The sequence below is a fragment of the Salvia hispanica genome, chromosome 3, assembly GCF_029641045.1.
Source record: "Salvia hispanica isolate PSC_SH4W2 chromosome 3, Shi_PSC_v1, whole genome shotgun sequence".
NCBI classification, from domain to species: Eukaryota; Viridiplantae; Streptophyta; class Magnoliopsida; order Lamiales; family Lamiaceae; genus Salvia; species Salvia hispanica.
Genome location: NC_142694.1, coordinates 4,910,575 through 4,930,019, shown reverse-complemented (window position 1 = coordinate 4,930,019; position 19,445 = coordinate 4,910,575). Strand labels below are relative to the sequence as shown.

Below are 19,445 nucleotides of genomic sequence, written 5' to 3'. Positions count from 1 at the left end.
AATTATTCTTTAAATTTTGGTGGTATGAATCCATCCATAGCTTTCGAGAACACTAAATTCAGTGATGGTCACTCTACTTGAATGAAAAGTTGCAAGTAATGAGAGGGCATAAAACCATCTTAATTTAAATTTAGTAGCATTGGAATTTCGTATAATTGTTTAGCATTATATTAAATCTTTAAAGCAAATAATTGACTGTTAGTTTAATTTATTGATCGACTATCACTTGTCCATTTTCTAATGCGTCATTTCTTTGAAATTGTTGATCAAGTTCTATGATACTACTATAATAATAACTTATTTATATAAATAGCTCCTTCGGCATTCTCCCTTTAGCCACATTTAACATCTTGAATCCAATGCCAGATTCAAGTGGAGTCAAGATCAATCGTATCAATTCCACCACTAGCATATAAAAGTCAGAAAACTTCCTTAAATTCAACATTTGGAACAACCATGGATCTCATAGTACGGCAGCTCCACTCCCAATCATTCGGGATTGAGATTTCCTTTCGTTTTTCATCTGCCATCCATTATCAACTACAACAACTACACTGCCTCTACTTTTCGATGCCGCAACAACCTTTCTTACCACTGAGTTGCATTTGTCTGAAACTCGTCGCATTTTATGAAATCAACAAGATTTTATGCATGATAGGAAATCTCATATCCACGTATGCATGATGAATAAATTGATGATTTGACACGACTTATAAAGCGTTACAACTTACATAAGATGTAAGAAATGCAAAGCAAAAGAAGAATCCATATGCAATAATACTAGCCTTTTCCCATCCAACCATTTGTGAGCAACATACAAATTAATAAGAATACACACCTTTTCACAGAATTGGGGGTAAAGCATATATACGAGCTCTGCTCTACGCACCACCTGCCTTCCCTGGCCACAAAACACTGGCCACGGCGAGAATGACCGATGGCATCCAAATTAAAACGGTCAGCGTTGACGAATATTAGCTACATACTACGTAAATATCAGCTACCCTGTCATGGAAAGTTAGATCAAGCTAATTCAGCAACAACACCAATAAAATTGGGGCCAGAGATTACTGGGCATCGTTGTTTCTTGCCCGTTGCTCGTCCCTACTGCACCTAGGATCTTCCTCGCCACTAACTTCGCCAAGTCTCTCCTGTTAAATCAATATACCCACTCCATCAGAAGATAGAATCATCGGAAAAGCACAGACATGCAGAACAATACTTCTACACTCTCGATCCCCTTCCCACATGAGCACACTTTTCCCAATGGAAATAATACTTATCGTACTATGGAAAGAGAAACCAATAGCTAATAGCATTTTGCCAGTTCTAAGCTTAATAAGTGCCAAAAAGATATAATAGCATGAACCCATGAACAAACATTTGATGTATTGTTGATTAAAAACCGGGAAATACCTTTAAAGATGCATTCTGAGCAGCAAGTTGCTCATTCTTGCTCTTCATACGTGACACTTCAGCCTTAAGTGTTGCATTTTCCTCGTTTAAAGCTTCAGCACGCTGGGCCAGTTCATCGCATTCCGCCTGTTCAATAGGAATAAACCATAAACAGCATTAAATACTCGAACCCTTAATCAATACCATATAAAGGGACAGAACTGGGAGTGACCTGCTTGCGCAATCTAGATCTACGAGCAGATTCCCGGTTTGACTGCTTTCTTCTCTGTTTTTTTAGCTCCCTTTCATCCTGAACTCTCAGTAAACATATAGATAGTCAAAATTTTGGAAAATATTAAATTAAAAAGAGCGACCACACTGATGCAAAACCTCATTAAATACGTAACTAAAGTTTAGAGTTTAGACGATTGATCAAAGTTAAAGAGATTAAATTAAATATGCAATACATTTAGAAATATCCTTCACACCGTGCGACAACTATGAAACTGCAGTGTCACAAATCACAAGTTGCCACTATGCATGAACAAAGCCATATTACTGGCTGAAAGAATCCCTAAGGAAAAAGAAATCAAAGGTGCATCTTCTTTCATGAGTTTAAACTAGTACTATCTATTTAAACTAACCCGTGTAGTTCCATTTCAACAAGAAGACAGTATTAACCAAAAAATATAAACAAAGGGAAACCTGAATCCAAAGTTGTGATTGCATGTTGTCTCGTGATCCTGTAGCGACAATTCCTCCAGCTGCCGGAGTAGCAGGGACCTTTCCTCGCATTGCGGGCATAGCAGATGACTGACCAGCACCCCAGTAATCCATTCCAATATTTAAGTTGGTAGTGGGGCCTGGAACACCACTAACAGCTCCTACTGCTGGTGCTGGCATTGGCACCATAGCCACAGCTTGATTTGCCATTGCATGAGATGTACCATTTTGAGAATTATTAGGTGCACCACCACTCTGAGGTGGTTCAGCTGTTGCGAAATAACACAGGGGTCAAAGAAAGATCATAGTGAAATTGAGTTTGCAGAAAAGAATCTGAGAACTCCTTAAAAACACACCGGAATCTGGCCTGCCACTAGACTTCTCTTGAGATTCCTGTAATATGTATCCAAAAATTCAATTAACTGATTAACAGGATGTAAAATAAGAGTGATCTGATCAATAAACTTGCCAAGATGAGAATTTTGAGATGGGTTATCCAACAATAGAAGACACATTTCGACAAGCCGTATGTTTTAGCTAAAAATATATCAAGCATGACATGACAGGCAAAGGCAGACAGAGTTCAAACAAAAATCTATTCTCTTCTTCCAGCATTTTTTTTGGTATCTTCCCCCTAAACAAATAGCACACATTCCCTAATCATTGCATGAAATTAGTGACGACAGTTACAATAAAACTTACATTTTGAGAATTTTCATCACTTCCTTCACTAGAACCTTCACTTGCAGTCCCAGCACTGCACATTTGAACAGCAGAATGCATTGAGATGACAAAGATGCATAATAAAGGCACCAATAATCTTATGTCATAAAAATGTATGAGAGCAGAAATATCGCTGATTAAAAGTTAGAACATGAGAAATGAGAAAGACAACCAATTAAAAGAACCTCGAGGCAAAATAAGTAAAAAACAAGAGAATAAAGAATACAAATATCTACCATATGAAAGAAATGTTTGTGAGAACTAAAGAGTCTACCTTTTAGGGTGCACACCATTTGCTGTGGCACCTGATGCTTTTCCAGGTTCATCATTCTTCCCTGTAATCATATTTAAACTGCCCAAACTTCCCTTGGATCTTTTGATGGGCAGTTTCCCCTTTCCCTCAGATGACTTTCCATCTACCTCCATGTTTCCTTGAACATTGCACTATATATACATTTGGAAAACATTTCTGATTAGTTTATTGGATAACTGGGGATACATTAGAGAGAGAGAGGGCGCAGAAGAAGAAGAAACGAGATGACTCACTGGGGCTTCAACAATACCATTAGGAGAAGGCATGGCAAAAGGACTAAAAGGATAAGATCCCTAAAATTTTCAAATGAAAATGAAGGGTTATGAGTATCTCTGGACAGCATGAATCATGCAGCTGAAAAGAAAAAAAGAAAAGGATGCCAGTAAGGAAATACCGGAGCCATAGTTGGATGGCCGTATATGCCCCCAGGGGGATACATGGCGACATATGGATGTGGTGGAGTGCCATATGGTGGAATGAATTGCTGCAAAGACCAGAGTAAGCATGCAACTAAGCAACGAACTATGTTTACAATGGACCAAGAATTGAACAGCAATAAAAGCTAAGCAAAGTCAAGTTCTATTTAACAAGAGAGGAGTGCTTAACACAGATCATTCTTGGCAAAGAAAGACTATCAGAATTTCCAAATTGCACTTCATACCTGAACTCCCCACATGTAGGGGTGTGGCTGTGGACTCGATGCTAAGAACCCATGTGGAGGCATAGGAGAATATGTCTGCAAAAAACAACAAAGTTACTATGTCCATATCAACAATGGAAAGAAGACTATATGAGTATCTCTCAAAAGATGCTAACCTGAAACCCAGACCAATCTGCCGGAACTGGACCAGATGCAGAAGATGCCTGTTCCTGAGAATTCCAAAATTACCAACATTTTAATTAACAAAAACACAAACAAAACTGTATATTTTGACCCAACGGTTCATGCCCAACCTGTGCAGAAGGAGTTTTTGGCTCCTTTGGTTCTTTCCCCTCTTTAGGAGTTTTATCCACATCACTGCCACTCATGATTCAAATTAAACTTACTTCTAAATTTGCTAGTATCCACTTCCAATCATTCTGCCACAAAAATGTCATACACAAATTATTAACAAACTAGTAGAAAATAATCAAACAAAATTCTAATTCCGATAGACACAAATTCAGATGCACAAAGCCAATGTCTTTTGCACATGACTCTAACAAACCATCGAAGCACATGCAGGCCGTCTAAGATTAGGCACTCAAACGTTTTATAAGAAAAAAGCATTCACCAGCCAATGTCTTCAGCCTCATACTGATCGCACTCTTAAACTAAATAGCCATAACCAAATCCAACTAAGTTAATGAATAGTTAAAATTCTCAATTATCCGCGGAAAATTATAACTAATCAAACACGAACGAGAATATAGCCGAAAGATAGCGATTGAATCCAACACAAATAATTACAGAGCTTGTCAAAGACAAAGATTCAAGCTTTCAATAATTCCAAAATAGTTATACCGCTAATAGACAAGGAGCTCGAACACGGTGAATACGACCAGTGAGTCAACTCAGCTTCACAACGGCTGGAATCCCGCTCCCTATCTAACTCTAAACTGGAATTCAAACAACTTTGCAATTAAACGTCACCTACAAAGGGGAAGGGGCATCAGAAAACAAGCTAAAATTCAGCAAATTTTCGAAATTCGGAATTGGGGGAATGAAGAGAGGGAAAATTAGAGGTTGGTTTGTGAGATCGTCGACATTGCTGACCTGTGTCGTTGTCCCGATGATTTGCAGAGAGAGGAAGAGAGCGCCGATGTGGTGTCCACCGTGGATTTAAGGGTTGATGATTGGATCCAAATCGTGGACTGTTTAACGGCTGAGATGGAGTCACTCCCCGGGTCGCTCCATATGGATTTGGATCCGACTCGGATGGCCCATTAATTAGATTGTACTGTACAGGTACATTTGGGCCTAACTGTCGATTTTCTATATGTTGGAATTAATTATTAGTACTTGCATTTATATTAATCATTAGTGGAATCATTAAATTTTATCCATGACATAGACTTAAAAGTCTTATTTTTATCTTTTTTTTTTTAAATGATCAAATGATTTCTCTGATTTGAATTTTGATCTATTGAATATAGAAGAAGCATATTACTATCCCACATTTATGATTTTTCGGGTCAATCATCCTAAATTTTATTTTTGCTCAAGTTTGAATTTCCTGTCCTAATTGATTTTTTTCTTAAAAATGATTTTATACTTATAACAAAAGATGTATGAGTCATGTTTTCTCAATCAAGACACTTGACATCTTACTAAATCATTAAAAAATTGCTTGTCATTTGTTTTTTTTTAAAGAATCATTTCATACATTTCCATCAAATATTGGCGTAAAATGACGGCGATGAAGTAATGAGTGCACTTTGGGAATAGATTATAAGCACATTTCACAAACATTTGAAACAAAACATTATACCAAGTTCAAAAGTAACGTAATGAAGTTTCAAAATTAAGTTACAATGATGATTTCAGCTAAAATGGGCCCATTCTCTCAATTTTTTTGAATAGTTATATTGGATTGGGAATATATATATTTTTTGACCTATCGAACTTAAAAGAATTTAGGTTATAAATTTTCAATATAACCTTAGTTCAATTTATTCATATCAATAATCATTTTGTATTTGTGCCTCAAACTGTATAGACGTCGTTAAGTTCAACTAATATCTCAAATTCTTTTTCTTTAATAGTACTCCACTTAATAGTATCTTCTAAGGGCATTCACAACGCGTGTCCTCAGACCGTCCCCGGCAAGACGAGGAGGCAGCATGCTATATTATTCAGAAAATATTTGAAAACAAGAACTCAAACGACACTTAACTAAATAGTAACTATACATCCAAAAAAAAAAAATCAAAATTTACCAATAATCTCTACAAGAACAAGTCCCATCTTTGAAATGATGGAACACATTCCCATCCCTAACTATGATATGCCTCTGATAAATCGCAGATATCATCTTAGTATAAGTGTGACAATCACTACACATCCTAACATTCCTCACAATCCTCACAACACTCCCTTTTGAAGTACTAACCAATGCAAAAGCAATAGCCAGCTTCTGGCTATGTCCCCTCAGCCTCTCCCTCTTCTCCTCTTCCCCCACATTCATCACCACCTGCGACGTATCTGCCTCGTACCCCTCGAACCTCAGCTGCCACTCCATCTGGTACACCATCTCACGTATCTCGCCCCTCAAAGGATGTCGTTGGTGATGCAACGCGTCGTTGGACACAAACCTATGCAGCTTCCCCCCCACCAAAACTGCGCTCGTCCCAGCCTCCTTGCCTACTCCCACACGACCCATCCTAACCCGACCCAACGACACATCCTCCCACCTCCCGGCTTGTGCATAGATACTACACAACATCAGATAATCCCCTGCATTTTTTCCATTGAGCTCCATCAATCTCTCAGCTGCCACCTCCCCTAATTCAAGATTCTGATGGATCTTGCACGCGCTGAGAAGGCTCCGCCACACGACGTCGTTAGGAGGCATAGGCATCCCCTTGATGAGGTCATGAGCCTCATCAACCAGCCCGGCTCGCCCCATCAGATCAACCATACAGCCATAGTGCTGCACCGTTGGTTCGATCCTATGCTCTTTTCTCATTCTCTCAAAATACTTCACCCCTTCTTGAACTAAACCGGCATGGCTACAAGCACTCAACACGCTAACATACACCACATCGTCCGGCCTCAATCCCGCCTCAATCATCTCCTCGAAAATCACCAAAGCCTCCACACTACGCCCGTGACTCGCCAGCCCTGATATAGCCACACTAAATGACTTATGATTCTTACCAACCATTTCTCGAAACAGAGACATCCCTTTCTCCAAACTCCCACATCTAATGTACATATCCACCAAAGCAGTCTCAACTGCAGCATTCAAACCACTCAAATTCCTAACCAAATAGCCATGAATGCACCTTCCCAAATCCAGTCTCCCCAAATGAGTGCAAGCAGACAACACACTGACCAAAACACTCTCCTCCGGCCTCCACCCGCCATCGCGAATCATACAAAAAAACAGCCTCAAACACTCACCCCACATGCCTAAACTAGCATGAGCAGCAATGACAGCACTCCAAGAAGCCACAGTCTTCGCCTCCATCTGATTGAAAACCGCGCAAGAATCCCTCAAAAGGCCACACTTCCCATACATATTGATCAAACTATTGTGCACAAACACATCTCCCACCAATCCATGCTTAAAAACATGTCCATGGATCTGCATTCCCTCACCAGCTGCTGATAGAGACGCGCACGCCTTAAGCAGAGGCGGATACGTGAAACTGTCCGGCTCCACGCCTATCTCGAGCATGTCAAGATATGCAAGCAATGCATCCTCTGAGCTCATCTCCATGGTGTGGCCTCTGATGATTGTGTTGAAATCGAATGAGCATGGATCGTCGAGTTGGTCGAAAATCGAGCAGGCGTAGTCCATGCTTCCCCACTGTGACAGGGCACAGGTTGAGATGAGATTGCTGGCGCAGAATGAGCTGCTCCAGAGGAGCCCAAGCTTGAAGACATGGCCATGGATCTGCTTGAATTCTTTCAAATTCTTGCATTTCTTGATCAGGGAGATGCATTCGTGCTCCTTCTGATTGGAGTGGTGATCGGTTTCTGGGATTTTTGGATAAGTTTGGTGGTGTGTTAAGAATTCATGGGGCTGATTCAGCACGTATGCCACCACCATGCTCTCGGTTAAACATCTGATGCAATCATGTCGTTGCTTGCAACTTTTTGGGATTTTTTTACGAGTTTGATTAAGAGGAAATGTTGGAAGTGTAGTGGGATTTGTGTTTGTTGAATTGAATGTGATCCAAGAATTTGGAATGGGGATTTCAGCCAGAAAAATTTACATGTCATATGGTTCGGAGATATTAGTGGATAAGATAATGTTATTGCATGACTGTGGGCTCCACAAGAATTCCTTTACACTCCTCGTGGCCAATCACATGGCTCGGTTTAAAGCCACAAATACTGTTTTTTATACTCCAAATTCATAGTGAGAAATTTATGTACTATAGTCACGACTCAAAATTAAAATGGAGTTAGTATATCTGAATTAATAGTTCAATGATCCTAAAAGCGGAACTCGTGGTACTGAAGATCATCGCATGCATTGCTCGTCAATAAATGCGGACGAAGAACGAAAGTGAACCACATACCTAAGCATTAGGATTAGTGCAAATTTGCTGCACTGCGAAATCGATGACAGCTCCAAAAATCGAATTTAATGGAATTTTCCTACTCTCATGATGCGGAGTCCCTGCCCGGAGGCTACATGGTAATCCAATAAATGTTAATGATTTTCTTGCACTTTATTCCATAAATTCGCCTAAAGTGATGAAAGTTTACATGGTCAAATTTAAGAGTGCTCCATTGATTTGGGAATTAAAAAAAAAATAACCATGAAAAAACTTGGTAGTCAATTGGGCCATTAATATTTTTTATTTTGGGCTTGTAGTTGTGGTCCATATTGTTAAAATGGAGTCATGAAACTAAAATGCATATAGTTGGTTTAACCAAACCAAATTTAATTCGGTATTGAATATTCGAAGCAATATTAATTTAAACCAGCTACTTTTTATAAAGAAAATTCATTCGATTTGATTTCTTGACCAACCGAAATCAAAACTGAATTGCTCGGTCCAATTGGATTTGAATTTGCCACATAGTAAATAGTAGAGATTCTTCCGAAATGTTTACATTTTTTCAATAAAAACACAATATTAAATGAGATAATGCTCCCAAATGTTTACATTTGGTATGTAACCTAACATTTCAATGTATAATGGAATTATTACTATTAGTAGCACATAGATGTGGACTAGTTGGTTGTTTATATCGGCTAGAGGGTTGAATATTATTTTCAAATGATAGACATAGTAGTTGGGTATTTATGGCTCAATTATTATTAAATATGGGTTTTGGTATCTAAAGGACAATTTGACAACCAACTATGATCACTTGGTTGATTGGATTACGTCTTAAAATAAGCAATTAAGTTATCTTGGAATCTTTGCTTACTTTTTCCCGCAGTTTTCAGATGCTTTTATGATATAAATACATGTTAATAGTACAAGAATTTTGGCATTAATTTACAATTAAAAATATTAACGATATGCTTGTCCGTACGCACATAATTAGTCAGCATTGTGTCACATATGATTGCTTAATTTGCGTTTTTTTTTCATATAATAACACTAATGTCGGTTATACCTCAACTAAGATCATATTAGTAATTTTTATTTTTAATAATACTATTAATATTGGGTACGGTAAACTCAAAATTTTACATGTGATCGGAAGGATACTATTTATACCCCAGCAATGAAAATTTTAATAATCATGCACAAATGTATGTGGGAGTTAATACACATAGTAGTACTAGTACTTTTTTTTTTGTGTGTTTTTAATGGGTCAGCCAACAACTTTTATAATTGGTTTGACTAATCATGATGATGGTAACTAATAATAAAGTTTAGAAGTCGGTGTTTACCGGCTATTAATAAGGTGTAATCACGATGTAATTACACTTATATTTGTTCGGCATATAAAATAATTAAATTTATTATTGTAGGATTAGACTCGCAACTTAAGTAATGGTGCATTTTGATATAAAAATAAACGCATTATGAAAAGTCGTGAGTCAAATTCGACGAGTTTTTGTCCACGCTTTACATAATCGATGAGATAAAATGATACTAATAACACGAATTTCTTATTAAAATTGGAATTACAAGCATGCATATTTTAATGATTGACAATGTGCTTTGATTTTCGATTAATTAAAAGTAATATTTTTTTAATAAACTCCCCCGACCGTAAAGCCACTGTATTTTGTCATGCATCGCATCATTCTTTTAAAAAATATATATATAATCTTCCGATATAGTAGCAAATTAGCACATGTAAACTTGGACTTAGTAAGTTTTAAGGCTTTTAACCGGTGCTATTTGAGGTGAATCACATAGCATGTTCTTTCAAACTTATGACTATATATTGCATTACATTATCCATATAAAAGTATTTTTGAAAGCTCATGCATTTAAATTAAATACTATTACGTATAGAAAAATTGAAGACAGACTTTCTCTTTTCACTAGAAATATCTCATTTTACCATATTCATCATATCTTCCTTTTTAATATTACTAGTATTACTTTTGATAATTGACTCACCTCTTACTTCACTGACTATATTCCACTCATATCTTTTATTATAAAATTAATATATAAAAATATGACTAATAATCTATTCACCTTCTGCTACATTTCCTAAATTCGTGTTCAATCAAACTAAATTTTGTACTCCCTCCGTCCCGCTTAAGATGACACGTTTTCCTTTTTAGTTTGTCCCAACTAAAATGACATATTTCCTTTTTTGGTAACTTTCTCTCTCCAATTAATACACTCAACCACTTTTTCTCACTCCTATTAAAATATTCATCTATCTTCATCTCTCTACTTTAATACCTACATCCACCTTCTCTCTCTCCAATTAAACACTTTAACCAATAACTCCTAAAATCCTGTACCGGCTAAGCAATGTGTCATCTTAGCTGGGACGGAGGGAGTATTAATGGACGAAGGGAGTAATACCTTATTAGTAAAAATGAAAATTTAGAAAAAAAAGTTATACTGTGCGTCGCTTTTATGAAATAGCCAATCGTATAATTATTATTGATCAATACATTCCATTTCATTACTAATGATATTATAAACGTATTTAAACAATATTTCTAATCAATACTAATATGAAATTTAATTAAATATTAATACCAGTTAATGAAAATGGAGATAGTCAGATAGATACCCAGCTGCAATAATAGCGAGTAAATACCACGCGCCATCATTATCATTTTCCACTCTGTCATCGTCATCACTGTAAACTGGTGCACTCAAGTGGGACCCACACCTATCTCTCTCTCTAACTATACACATCTCGGCATATGTATATGCAAGATATGATCTTCATATGCCGCATTAATTTATGTTACTACTACTATTCAGAAAAAGGTTGGATTCTTTCATAGAAAGAATTTCTAGGCTTTAGTTTAGCCCTCTTAATTTCTCACTGCTTTAAAGCCTAAAAAAGCAACCTTTATTTGTTGATCTTTGATTCTTTTCCCTTAACTCCCCCTTCGATTCGTTCACCCAAGCTTTGTCCTTTACTCAGATGCACTCACAAAACTCCGATATTCTGTATTTTGCTCTCTTCTTTTGTGCATAAAGCCTACTGCTTTCTACAAAGGTAAATTTTTTTTCACGCATTTCTTGATATTTTTTGCTCATCTTCGCTTTTGCACCCGTGTGTTCCTTTTAACCTATTAGATTCATGTAATGGAGATGGATTGAAAGTTGGAAATTGGTTTGCTTCCCTTTTATTTGTGGTGCTGACTCAGAAATTTTCAACTTACAGCATCTCGAACCTTTCCTTATCATTTAGTATGATTTTGAATATCATAATTTTGATTTAGATGTGCCTATTAATTGTTTGACTATTGTTGCCTCCGAGCCTATGCAGCTTTACTGGACTCTTGAATTTTGTTACTATTTGATTAGTCTCTGTTATTGAATTCCTTCAATTTTGATGGCATTTTGAAGAATTCTGATGGATTATGCTGACCTGTTAACTGCTCCATTTCTTCAAGTTCCTGAAGTTTTCTTTTATTATTCAAAGTCGTGTTACGCCCCTTTCATAGATTGTTGGATAATATTAGGGGAGCTTCTTTGTTGATTTTTGGGATACAATTGAACTGTGGCCTTGGTTGAAGATTGTATAGGTAGGCTGCTAGGATAATTGGAGTGAGAAAAGATGGATGAAAATGGGGGTGAGGATTGGAGGGAGATGGTGAGAAAAATGCTTCCTCCAGGGGCTCCCTTTCCCGAAGAAGATAGCATGGATTATTCGATAGCGCTAGAGTATAAGGGCCCTCCAGTTTCGTATGAGCTCCCAAGAGTACAACCCGTTGAAACCAATGCAGATGCAGTTTTGGTAGCTGAGCCTGAATTGGAACCTAGAAGTTCAGTGAGCAGTGAGACGGCTCGTGCACTAGAACCAATCCGTTTGCCTGTGTCTCGTATTGCAACAGTTACCTGTCCTCCTAATCAAAGTCCTAGAATGTCGGGAAGTTCTGAGTCCGTGGTGTCAGTTCTGCAGAATGCTGATTCGTATTCGCCTTCCCCTTCAGCTTCCCCCGCTTCAGCGTACAGTCAGCGTAGTAATGCTCGTGGGGAGCCTGCTAATGAAGGAAGGAGGGCCACAGTCGTCACCTTTAACACTTTTGATAGGTCGGATAGGAGGGTGGCAGATGCGGAGAAACAAGTATATCCGGAATATGTTGGTGTGACCAAAGAAAAAAAGAAGAGAAAACAGACTAGATTCTGTCTTAGGTGTGGAAAAGGGAAGTGGGAAACCAAGGAATCCTGTCTTGTTTGTGGTGCAAAGTATTGTAGTAACTGTGTCCTAAGATCGATGGGGTCGATGCCAGAGGGGCGAAAGTGTGTTGCTTGCATTGGCGAGCCCATTGATGAGTCCAACCGTGCCAAATTAGGTAAACATTCACGGGTTTTGTCACACTTACTGAGTCCTTTAGAAGTCAAGCATATAATGAGAGCAGAAAGAGAATGCTCAGCTAATCAGCTTCGACCGGAGCAGTTGATTGTGAACGGATATCCTTTGAAACCTGAGGAGATGTCTGAACTCCTTGGATGCCCTCTTCCACCCAGGAAACTGAAGCCAGGTGTGTACTGGTACGACAAGGAGTCAGGTCTTTGGGGAAAGGTAATTTCTTGAATTACAAATCGATTGACACATTTATGTCAATACTCCCTCGAATCTGAGATTGCTTATGCTAATATAACAGGACGGGGAAAAGCCTGATAAAATCGTTAGTTCAAACTTAAACTTCACGGGGAAACTTAGTCCTCATGCAAGTAATGGGAACACTGAGGTATACATGAATGGTCGAGAAATCACCAAACTTGAGCTGAGAGTACTAAAGGTTGGTCCGCGTTTGTATATTAAAGTATTAAACATTTCCGTTTGCATATTTACACGCCAATAAGTTCTTTACTTGCTGTATTTGACTCAGCTTGCCAACGTGCAATGTCCGCGTGATACTCATTTCTGGGTTTATGATGATGGTCGCTACGAGGAGGAAGGCCAGAATAATATCAGAGGCAATATATGGGAAAAGGTATGTTTCAAGGATATTTGTTAGATTTATGCTGCAATATTTGAATACTTGACCAATGGTTTGAATCTAATTTTGCCAGGCATCAACTCGATTTGTCTCTTCCTTGTTCTCTTTGCCTGTTCCCCAAGGTCAGCCTCATGGACACCGGGATGAGCCTAGCAGCTATGCTACAGTATCAAATTATCTTGAGCAGAAAAAGATCCAGAAGCTTCTTCTACTCGGCCTTCCAGGCTCTGGGACGAGCACTATGTTCAAGCAGGTAATATCCGGATCAAATTTTCTTTGAAAGATACTATAGCTGGAACTTAACAAAATACTAACTCAAATGTCTTAAAAAGTACATTCAATATCTCCGCTCATCATAAATTTTTCTTCTATTCTTCGTATTGATCAGCTTCTTTATTCCATTTCATTTTGTGTTCGCAGGCCAAATTTTTGTATGGGAACAAGTTTACATCTGAAGAACTACAGGAAATCAAGCTTATGATCCAAAGCAATATGTACAAGTATCTCAGCATTCTGCTCGATGGGCGAGAGCGGTTTGAGGAGGCTGTATTAGGAACCAACGGGTCGAGATCAGATGAACTGATCTCTGAATCAGGTACTTGGATAACTCAAGACTTATATGTTGTTGAGTGTGGTTTTCTTTGTATTGGAGTTGCTATCACATTCATGGTTTCTCTCACTTTTACATTCTCGTCGTGATTCGAATATTGTGATTAAGTGTGATTCCATGCAGAGGAAGGTGTTGACTCCAGCAAACACAGTCAATGTGTATATTCGCTCAATCCAAAGTTGAAGCATTTTTCTGACTGGCTCCTCGATATCATTGCCACTGGTGATTTGGAGGCATTCTTCCCTGCTGCAACACGGGAGTATGCACCGCTTGTTGAAGAAATTTGGAGAGATCCTGCTGTACAAGAGACATACAAGCGAAGGGATGAACTTCCCTCTCTACCTGATGTCACCGAATACTTCCTAAGCAGGGTAACCTTCATAGCTTCTTATCGTCGTAGATTGAGATATCTTGCCTTGTTTTTGGAGCATCATCGTCACGTACTTACCCTGATGTCGTCTTGCTCTTATTTGTATGCACAGGCTGTCGAGATTTCAAGCAACGAGTACGAACCTACTGATCGTGATATACTCTATGCTGAGGGGGTCACGCAAGGGAATGGTCTGGCCTTTATGGAGTTCTCCCTCGATGATCGTAGCCCTATGTCAGAAACCTACACAGATAATTTGGATGGCCCGTTGCCATCTCCAACCAAGTAAGAGTTCATCCAAGAAATATACCATTAAACACTATGGATATGAAGAATCTTTCTAATGCATAGCATCCATATGAATGGATCGATTTATCACTTTTATTTCAATTTATGCTTGTATGTATGCTTGCAAGAATGATTATCTGAAGTTTCGACTGCATTTTTCGTTTCTTGGTATCCTAGGTACCAACTGATCAGAGTGAACGCCAAGGGGATGAACGAAGGATGCAAGTGGGTGGAAATGTTTGAGGACGTCCGAGCAGTGGTTTTCTGCGTTGCCCTCAGCGACTACGATCAGGTGTGGGCTCCACCCGACGGCAGCGGCAGCAGTGAGTTGCTCCAGAACAAGATGATCCAAAGCAGAGACCTTTTCGAGTCGATGGTCAAACACCCTTGTTTCAGTGACACCCCATTCGTGCTGATTCTGAACAAGTACGATCTCTTTGAGGAGAAGATCAACCGCGTTCATCTAGGGACGTGCGAGTGGTTCAAGGATTTCAACCCCGTGGCCCCAATCCGAACACAGCACAACAACCAGTCCCTAGCGCAGCACGCTTACTACTTTGTAGCCGTGAAGTTCAAGGAGCTGTACGCTTCCCTGACGGGACGGAAGCTGTTCGTGTGGCAAGCTCGGGCGAGGGACCGGGTTACAGTGGACGAAGCGTTCAAATACACGAGGGAGGTGGTTAGGTGGGACGATGACAAGGAAGACAACTACTATGGTGGTGGAGAAGACTCATTTTACAGCACAACAGATGTGAGCTCATCCCCCTTCATTCCACATGACTGAAATCCCATTTTCCACAGCCACTGCTTGATTGTGATTTTTCTTCCTTTTATCTTATCTTTTGGATTGTAAATAGGTGAATATATTTGATGCTGATTTTTGTTTAGATTACAATTATAACTGTAACATTTTTCTATACATGTTATATGGTGGGATTTTATTGATATATTTTCAATGATAGTATAGTGATATAAAAATGAAATAAATTAAAGAGTAAAAAAGCAAGCTCAAATATTAGGTGGACAAATGGGGTAAAAGGCGGTGGAGCCCACACGCACTCGAACGTATGTTTTACTATCACAGTAACCAATCTGTGGCCGCCAACTATGGCTGAGCAACCAACCTCATCTAACCAGTTACTGCAGCATCAGCTGGCGCGGGAGCTAGAACGTGAAATAAAGCCTCCACTTCTCTCTTTACAAGGTATAATGTTACCTTCTCCATTGTTTAATTACTCAACTGGTTTAACCGAGTTGTTTGGTAAAAGCAAGCATCTAGACGAATTAGCTTCAGTGAAACTCAAACATCAAAGTTTTGAATGTATTTCAAGAAAAATATTAGTCTGAGCATATCCTTGTCTTGGCATGGTTATGAAGCAGGCACCCTATAGGCCAAGAACTGAGATGAATGATAGTAGTAAGAAAAGGATCATATCCTGCATACACAGAATGTGAGAATGATGGAGATTGTTGGGAGGGTATGACATGCATTATTACCAAAGCTGTAGTTATACATCTAGTGAAACTTGAACGAATCTGTGCGTCTCAGTTTGAGTGTAGATATTTTGGGTAGAAGTTGGTGGTGGAGTGCAATTAAATGTTGATAGTGATAATGGGAGCAGAGAAGCATGAGTTAGTGCTCCTAATGGGAATTCAATTCACATATTTGAAATACTACTGCAACCGTTTCGCCGCTTCCAGATTAGTTGCCCAACTATGATTTGCAGCTGATGATTCAACATAAATCTACCAATCCCAAATGTGATTTGGAATCCACTTTGAATCTAAACTTGTGGTTTCTCTACTGCCACCTACTGCTTCAATATCACAGCCCTCTCTCTCTCCCTCTTTCCATCTCTGTAATATGCAGGCTGCAGGCATAAAAAGTAAAATAATTGTACGATTGTATTGGAGTGGCCTTTCAAGGCTTGAACTAATAACAGACGTGACATAATCTAACCAATTTGTCCACTGTCCTTTTCACACCACCACGCACTGTATTCTACCCAAATCTACCGTTTCATTTCGTGTCAATAAATTCTATTGGACATTTTAAACTACTTTATGCACCGAAATTTAATGGTTACCAAACCCAACTTAAAAATGAGAGCACCCTTGATCGGATTAGGGTATTCTATGAATTGAGTTTTTGCACCTTGGAGTAGGGTAGGACTTAGGAGGGTGCTACTTTAAATTTTGGTAAATTTTAAGTTTTTATTGAAATATTGAAAAATATGCATCAGAGGTAAATATTGTTCGTTTGTTCCTTTGTAGCGAGTGATCAACAAAAAAGTTATGTAACATGTATTTAATTTTACTCATACATAAGATTAGTGAACCATGAGTGTATATTTGTAGGAGAATTCATAAGTTTTTTCTAAAAAACATAAATTCGATGTGAAATTTATTATTGTTGAAAAATTGAGTTGGATCCACATCAAACTAAATTAGGTACGTGATGGGGACATCCTAATTTGCATACCTCATTTCTCATTAATCATTAATTTCAATAACATTTACTACTTTTTTCCATGTCGCGTTTGTGCTACAAAATGGGTTATGACATGCGCCACCATTTTCTTCTTCTTTTCTTAAAGAATAGTCTTTTTTCCCCCTTTATTTATTTATTTACGCCATATTCATGACTTGGTTTTATTTTTTATTTTCGTGGAAAAATATGTGCTATATTGTATTGAGGCTCTTTTGACGAGCTATAAACAAATCGAACAATTTTGAATCCATTCGGCACTTGTATTCAAAACTTCATATTTGGATTAAAATTGGAATACTTACTATATTTTAGATTCGTATTTGAATATAAATACAAACTATACTATTTAATTCAGTATTCACAAGTATGTGTCGTTGAGTGCTTAACGCCTTGATGATTTAGCGTTGAGTGTTTATTTTATATAGGTAATGTATGTTACTATGTTGAATGTGTTGGTTACTAGTATTATTTAGAATAACGTTTTATTATTATTATTATTGATAAATTCAAATTATTTATCAACTGTTGGATTCACTAATACTTACATCTATAGTTTTTAATAAATGTGAAATACTATAATATGTACGGCAACAACTTAAATGATGTAATTATCAATGATTAAACGAGGTAGCATGTGCCATCTATTGGATGGTTATATACTCGAGAATTGACTAGTATATATGTATATATAATTTCATTTGAAATTTTCATGGAACTTTTAAGCCGAATTTATTGATAATATATTTTTATACGTAGTCAAAAATGTATTCAAAAGATTCGAGCTCATTATACTTTATAGTATTAGACTATAATTCTTGCTCAAAGCACTAAGTATATCTAAGTGGAGAGACCTAGAGGTCCTAGACTTTTGAGGACTAAAAATTCTAAAATAACATTAATTAATCCACCGTCAGAAACAGAAAGTAGCTCAAACTTACAAACCAAGTATAATGAGCTTTTCTTATTAAGTCCCGAAATTTGGATGAGATTAGTAAACAAATAAAGTAATCTTACTTGAAATAATTGTAATGTTGGCAATTGGGATGATGCAATCTCAATGATATCTAAGTATATCACCATTGTCTAATTTGATGACTTATAATGGAGCACTTATATAGTAGTAAAAAATCTGGTGCCCATCGATTAAATGAGACTATGTGAATGTTGAATTTTGACTAAATATTTGGGGCACGATCACTTTGCGAAAATAATAAGAGGCGTAATACGTTTTACTAAATACCCACATTTCATTTAGATAATGATCTTCATTAAGCAGCCAGTAGTGTCAGTCGCGTATTTTTTACTAGTATATCTGATTAGCTGTTACTCATTTAATTTCCTTTACACTTTAAAACTTTTGAATGAATTCAAGAGTTTAATTACTAAGTCTAATTAAATTTAATACAATTAATTTTACAAATGTATAGTTTGCACGCTATTATACAGATAGAAAACATCATAAGATTTAATTTGCTAACAATAATAATAATGTATGAAAGTGAGACCTGCATTTTATTATTTTTTTTTTTTTCTTTTACATTTTTTTAAAATTTGAAATTATAGAGGAGCGGAGTAGAAAAGTGCTTTACTATAAAATGAAATGAGTTGATAATGATGATCATCCATGTGTGCTGTAGTAGCCATCCTAATTAAGTGCCCATAACATGACTCTTTAATCTCATTCTCATTACTACAACCTCTCTCTCTTTCTCATGCGTTTCCCATTTGCCTCTTAATTTCTTAATTAGCAGCTAAATCTAGAACAGTAGGGTCATTATTTATCCACTTTAATCACTTCTGTAACACACTAATGCAAAACCGAATTCATGATGATTTCACTAAGCACCACCCTCACGCACATGTGCCAGATTTAACACCCCTTTTCTCATCAATTCCTACTAATTAAAAATAACCATAATCCACACTATACCTCATAGTAATATAATACTATTACTACTTGCACCAAAACAAGCAGCACACAATTCCTTTTTCTTTCTTCCTTTCTTTCTTCCTACTGGCAGATTTTCTTGCGACAGCCATTAAAAAATGCCAACAAACAAGGTTCCTATTCTTTTATCCAAAAATACATTTGTGCCTTAGCTTTATGCATACATATATTTTATTTTTTCCTCCTCTTTTTGAGCTTTCTTTATTAGCAGTCGAGACAAAGTGGGTATATGGAGGCTGGATACCATGTCTATATACATTTTGTATCTATGTGAGAAACACACAACCTCCACCAAAGAAATCCATAACAT

General features: G+C 37.5%; 3 protein-coding genes across 4 annotated transcripts; 1 reads left to right on the top strand and 2 right to left on the bottom strand.

Moving 5' to 3' along the window:
- Positions 1-770: 770 nt before the first annotated feature.
- On the bottom strand, positions 771-4,894 carry LOC125211053 (bZIP transcription factor 16-like). The gene is made up of 13 exons (XM_089066412.1): positions 4,659-4,894; positions 4,109-4,234; positions 3,971-4,024; positions 3,816-3,890; positions 3,549-3,638; positions 3,388-3,447; positions 3,116-3,285; positions 2,821-2,875; positions 2,475-2,511; positions 2,101-2,387; positions 1,628-1,705; positions 1,417-1,542; positions 771-1,151 (listed from the first exon to the last, which is right to left on the bottom strand). Exons 2-13 carry the CDS (start codon positions 4,181-4,183, stop codon positions 1,068-1,070), a joined length of 1,191 nt encoding a protein of 396 aa, XP_088922538.1. The 5' UTR covers positions 4,184-4,234; positions 4,659-4,894; the 3' UTR covers positions 771-1,067.
- Positions 4,895-5,942: 1,048 nt separating this feature from the next.
- On the bottom strand, positions 5,943-8,039 carry LOC125211198 (Tetratricopeptide repeat (TPR)-like superfamily protein). The gene has a single exon (XM_048110908.2). It carries the CDS (start codon positions 7,909-7,911, stop codon positions 6,070-6,072), a length of 1,842 nt encoding a protein of 613 aa, XP_047966865.2. The 5' UTR covers positions 7,912-8,039; the 3' UTR covers positions 5,943-6,069.
- A 3,164-nt stretch (positions 8,040-11,203) lies between these two features.
- LOC125213829 (extra-large guanine nucleotide-binding protein 3-like) lies at positions 11,204-15,643 on the top strand. Of its 2 annotated transcripts, none has more exons than XM_048114577.2 (9): positions 11,204-11,474; positions 12,007-13,007; positions 13,090-13,227; positions 13,318-13,422; positions 13,502-13,681; positions 13,849-14,023; positions 14,162-14,409; positions 14,521-14,693; positions 14,874-15,643. In XM_048114577.2, the coding sequence occupies exons 2-9, from the start codon at positions 12,039-12,041 to the stop codon at positions 15,478-15,480; spliced, it is 2,595 nt and encodes an 864-aa protein (XP_047970534.2). In that variant the 5' UTR covers positions 11,204-11,474; positions 12,007-12,038; the 3' UTR covers positions 15,481-15,643. The 2 variants fall into 2 exon arrangements, with proteins under 2 accessions (XP_047970534.2, XP_047970533.2); XM_048114576.2 differs by having other exon boundaries at positions 11,998-13,007.
- Positions 15,644-19,445: the final 3,802 nt, after the last annotated feature.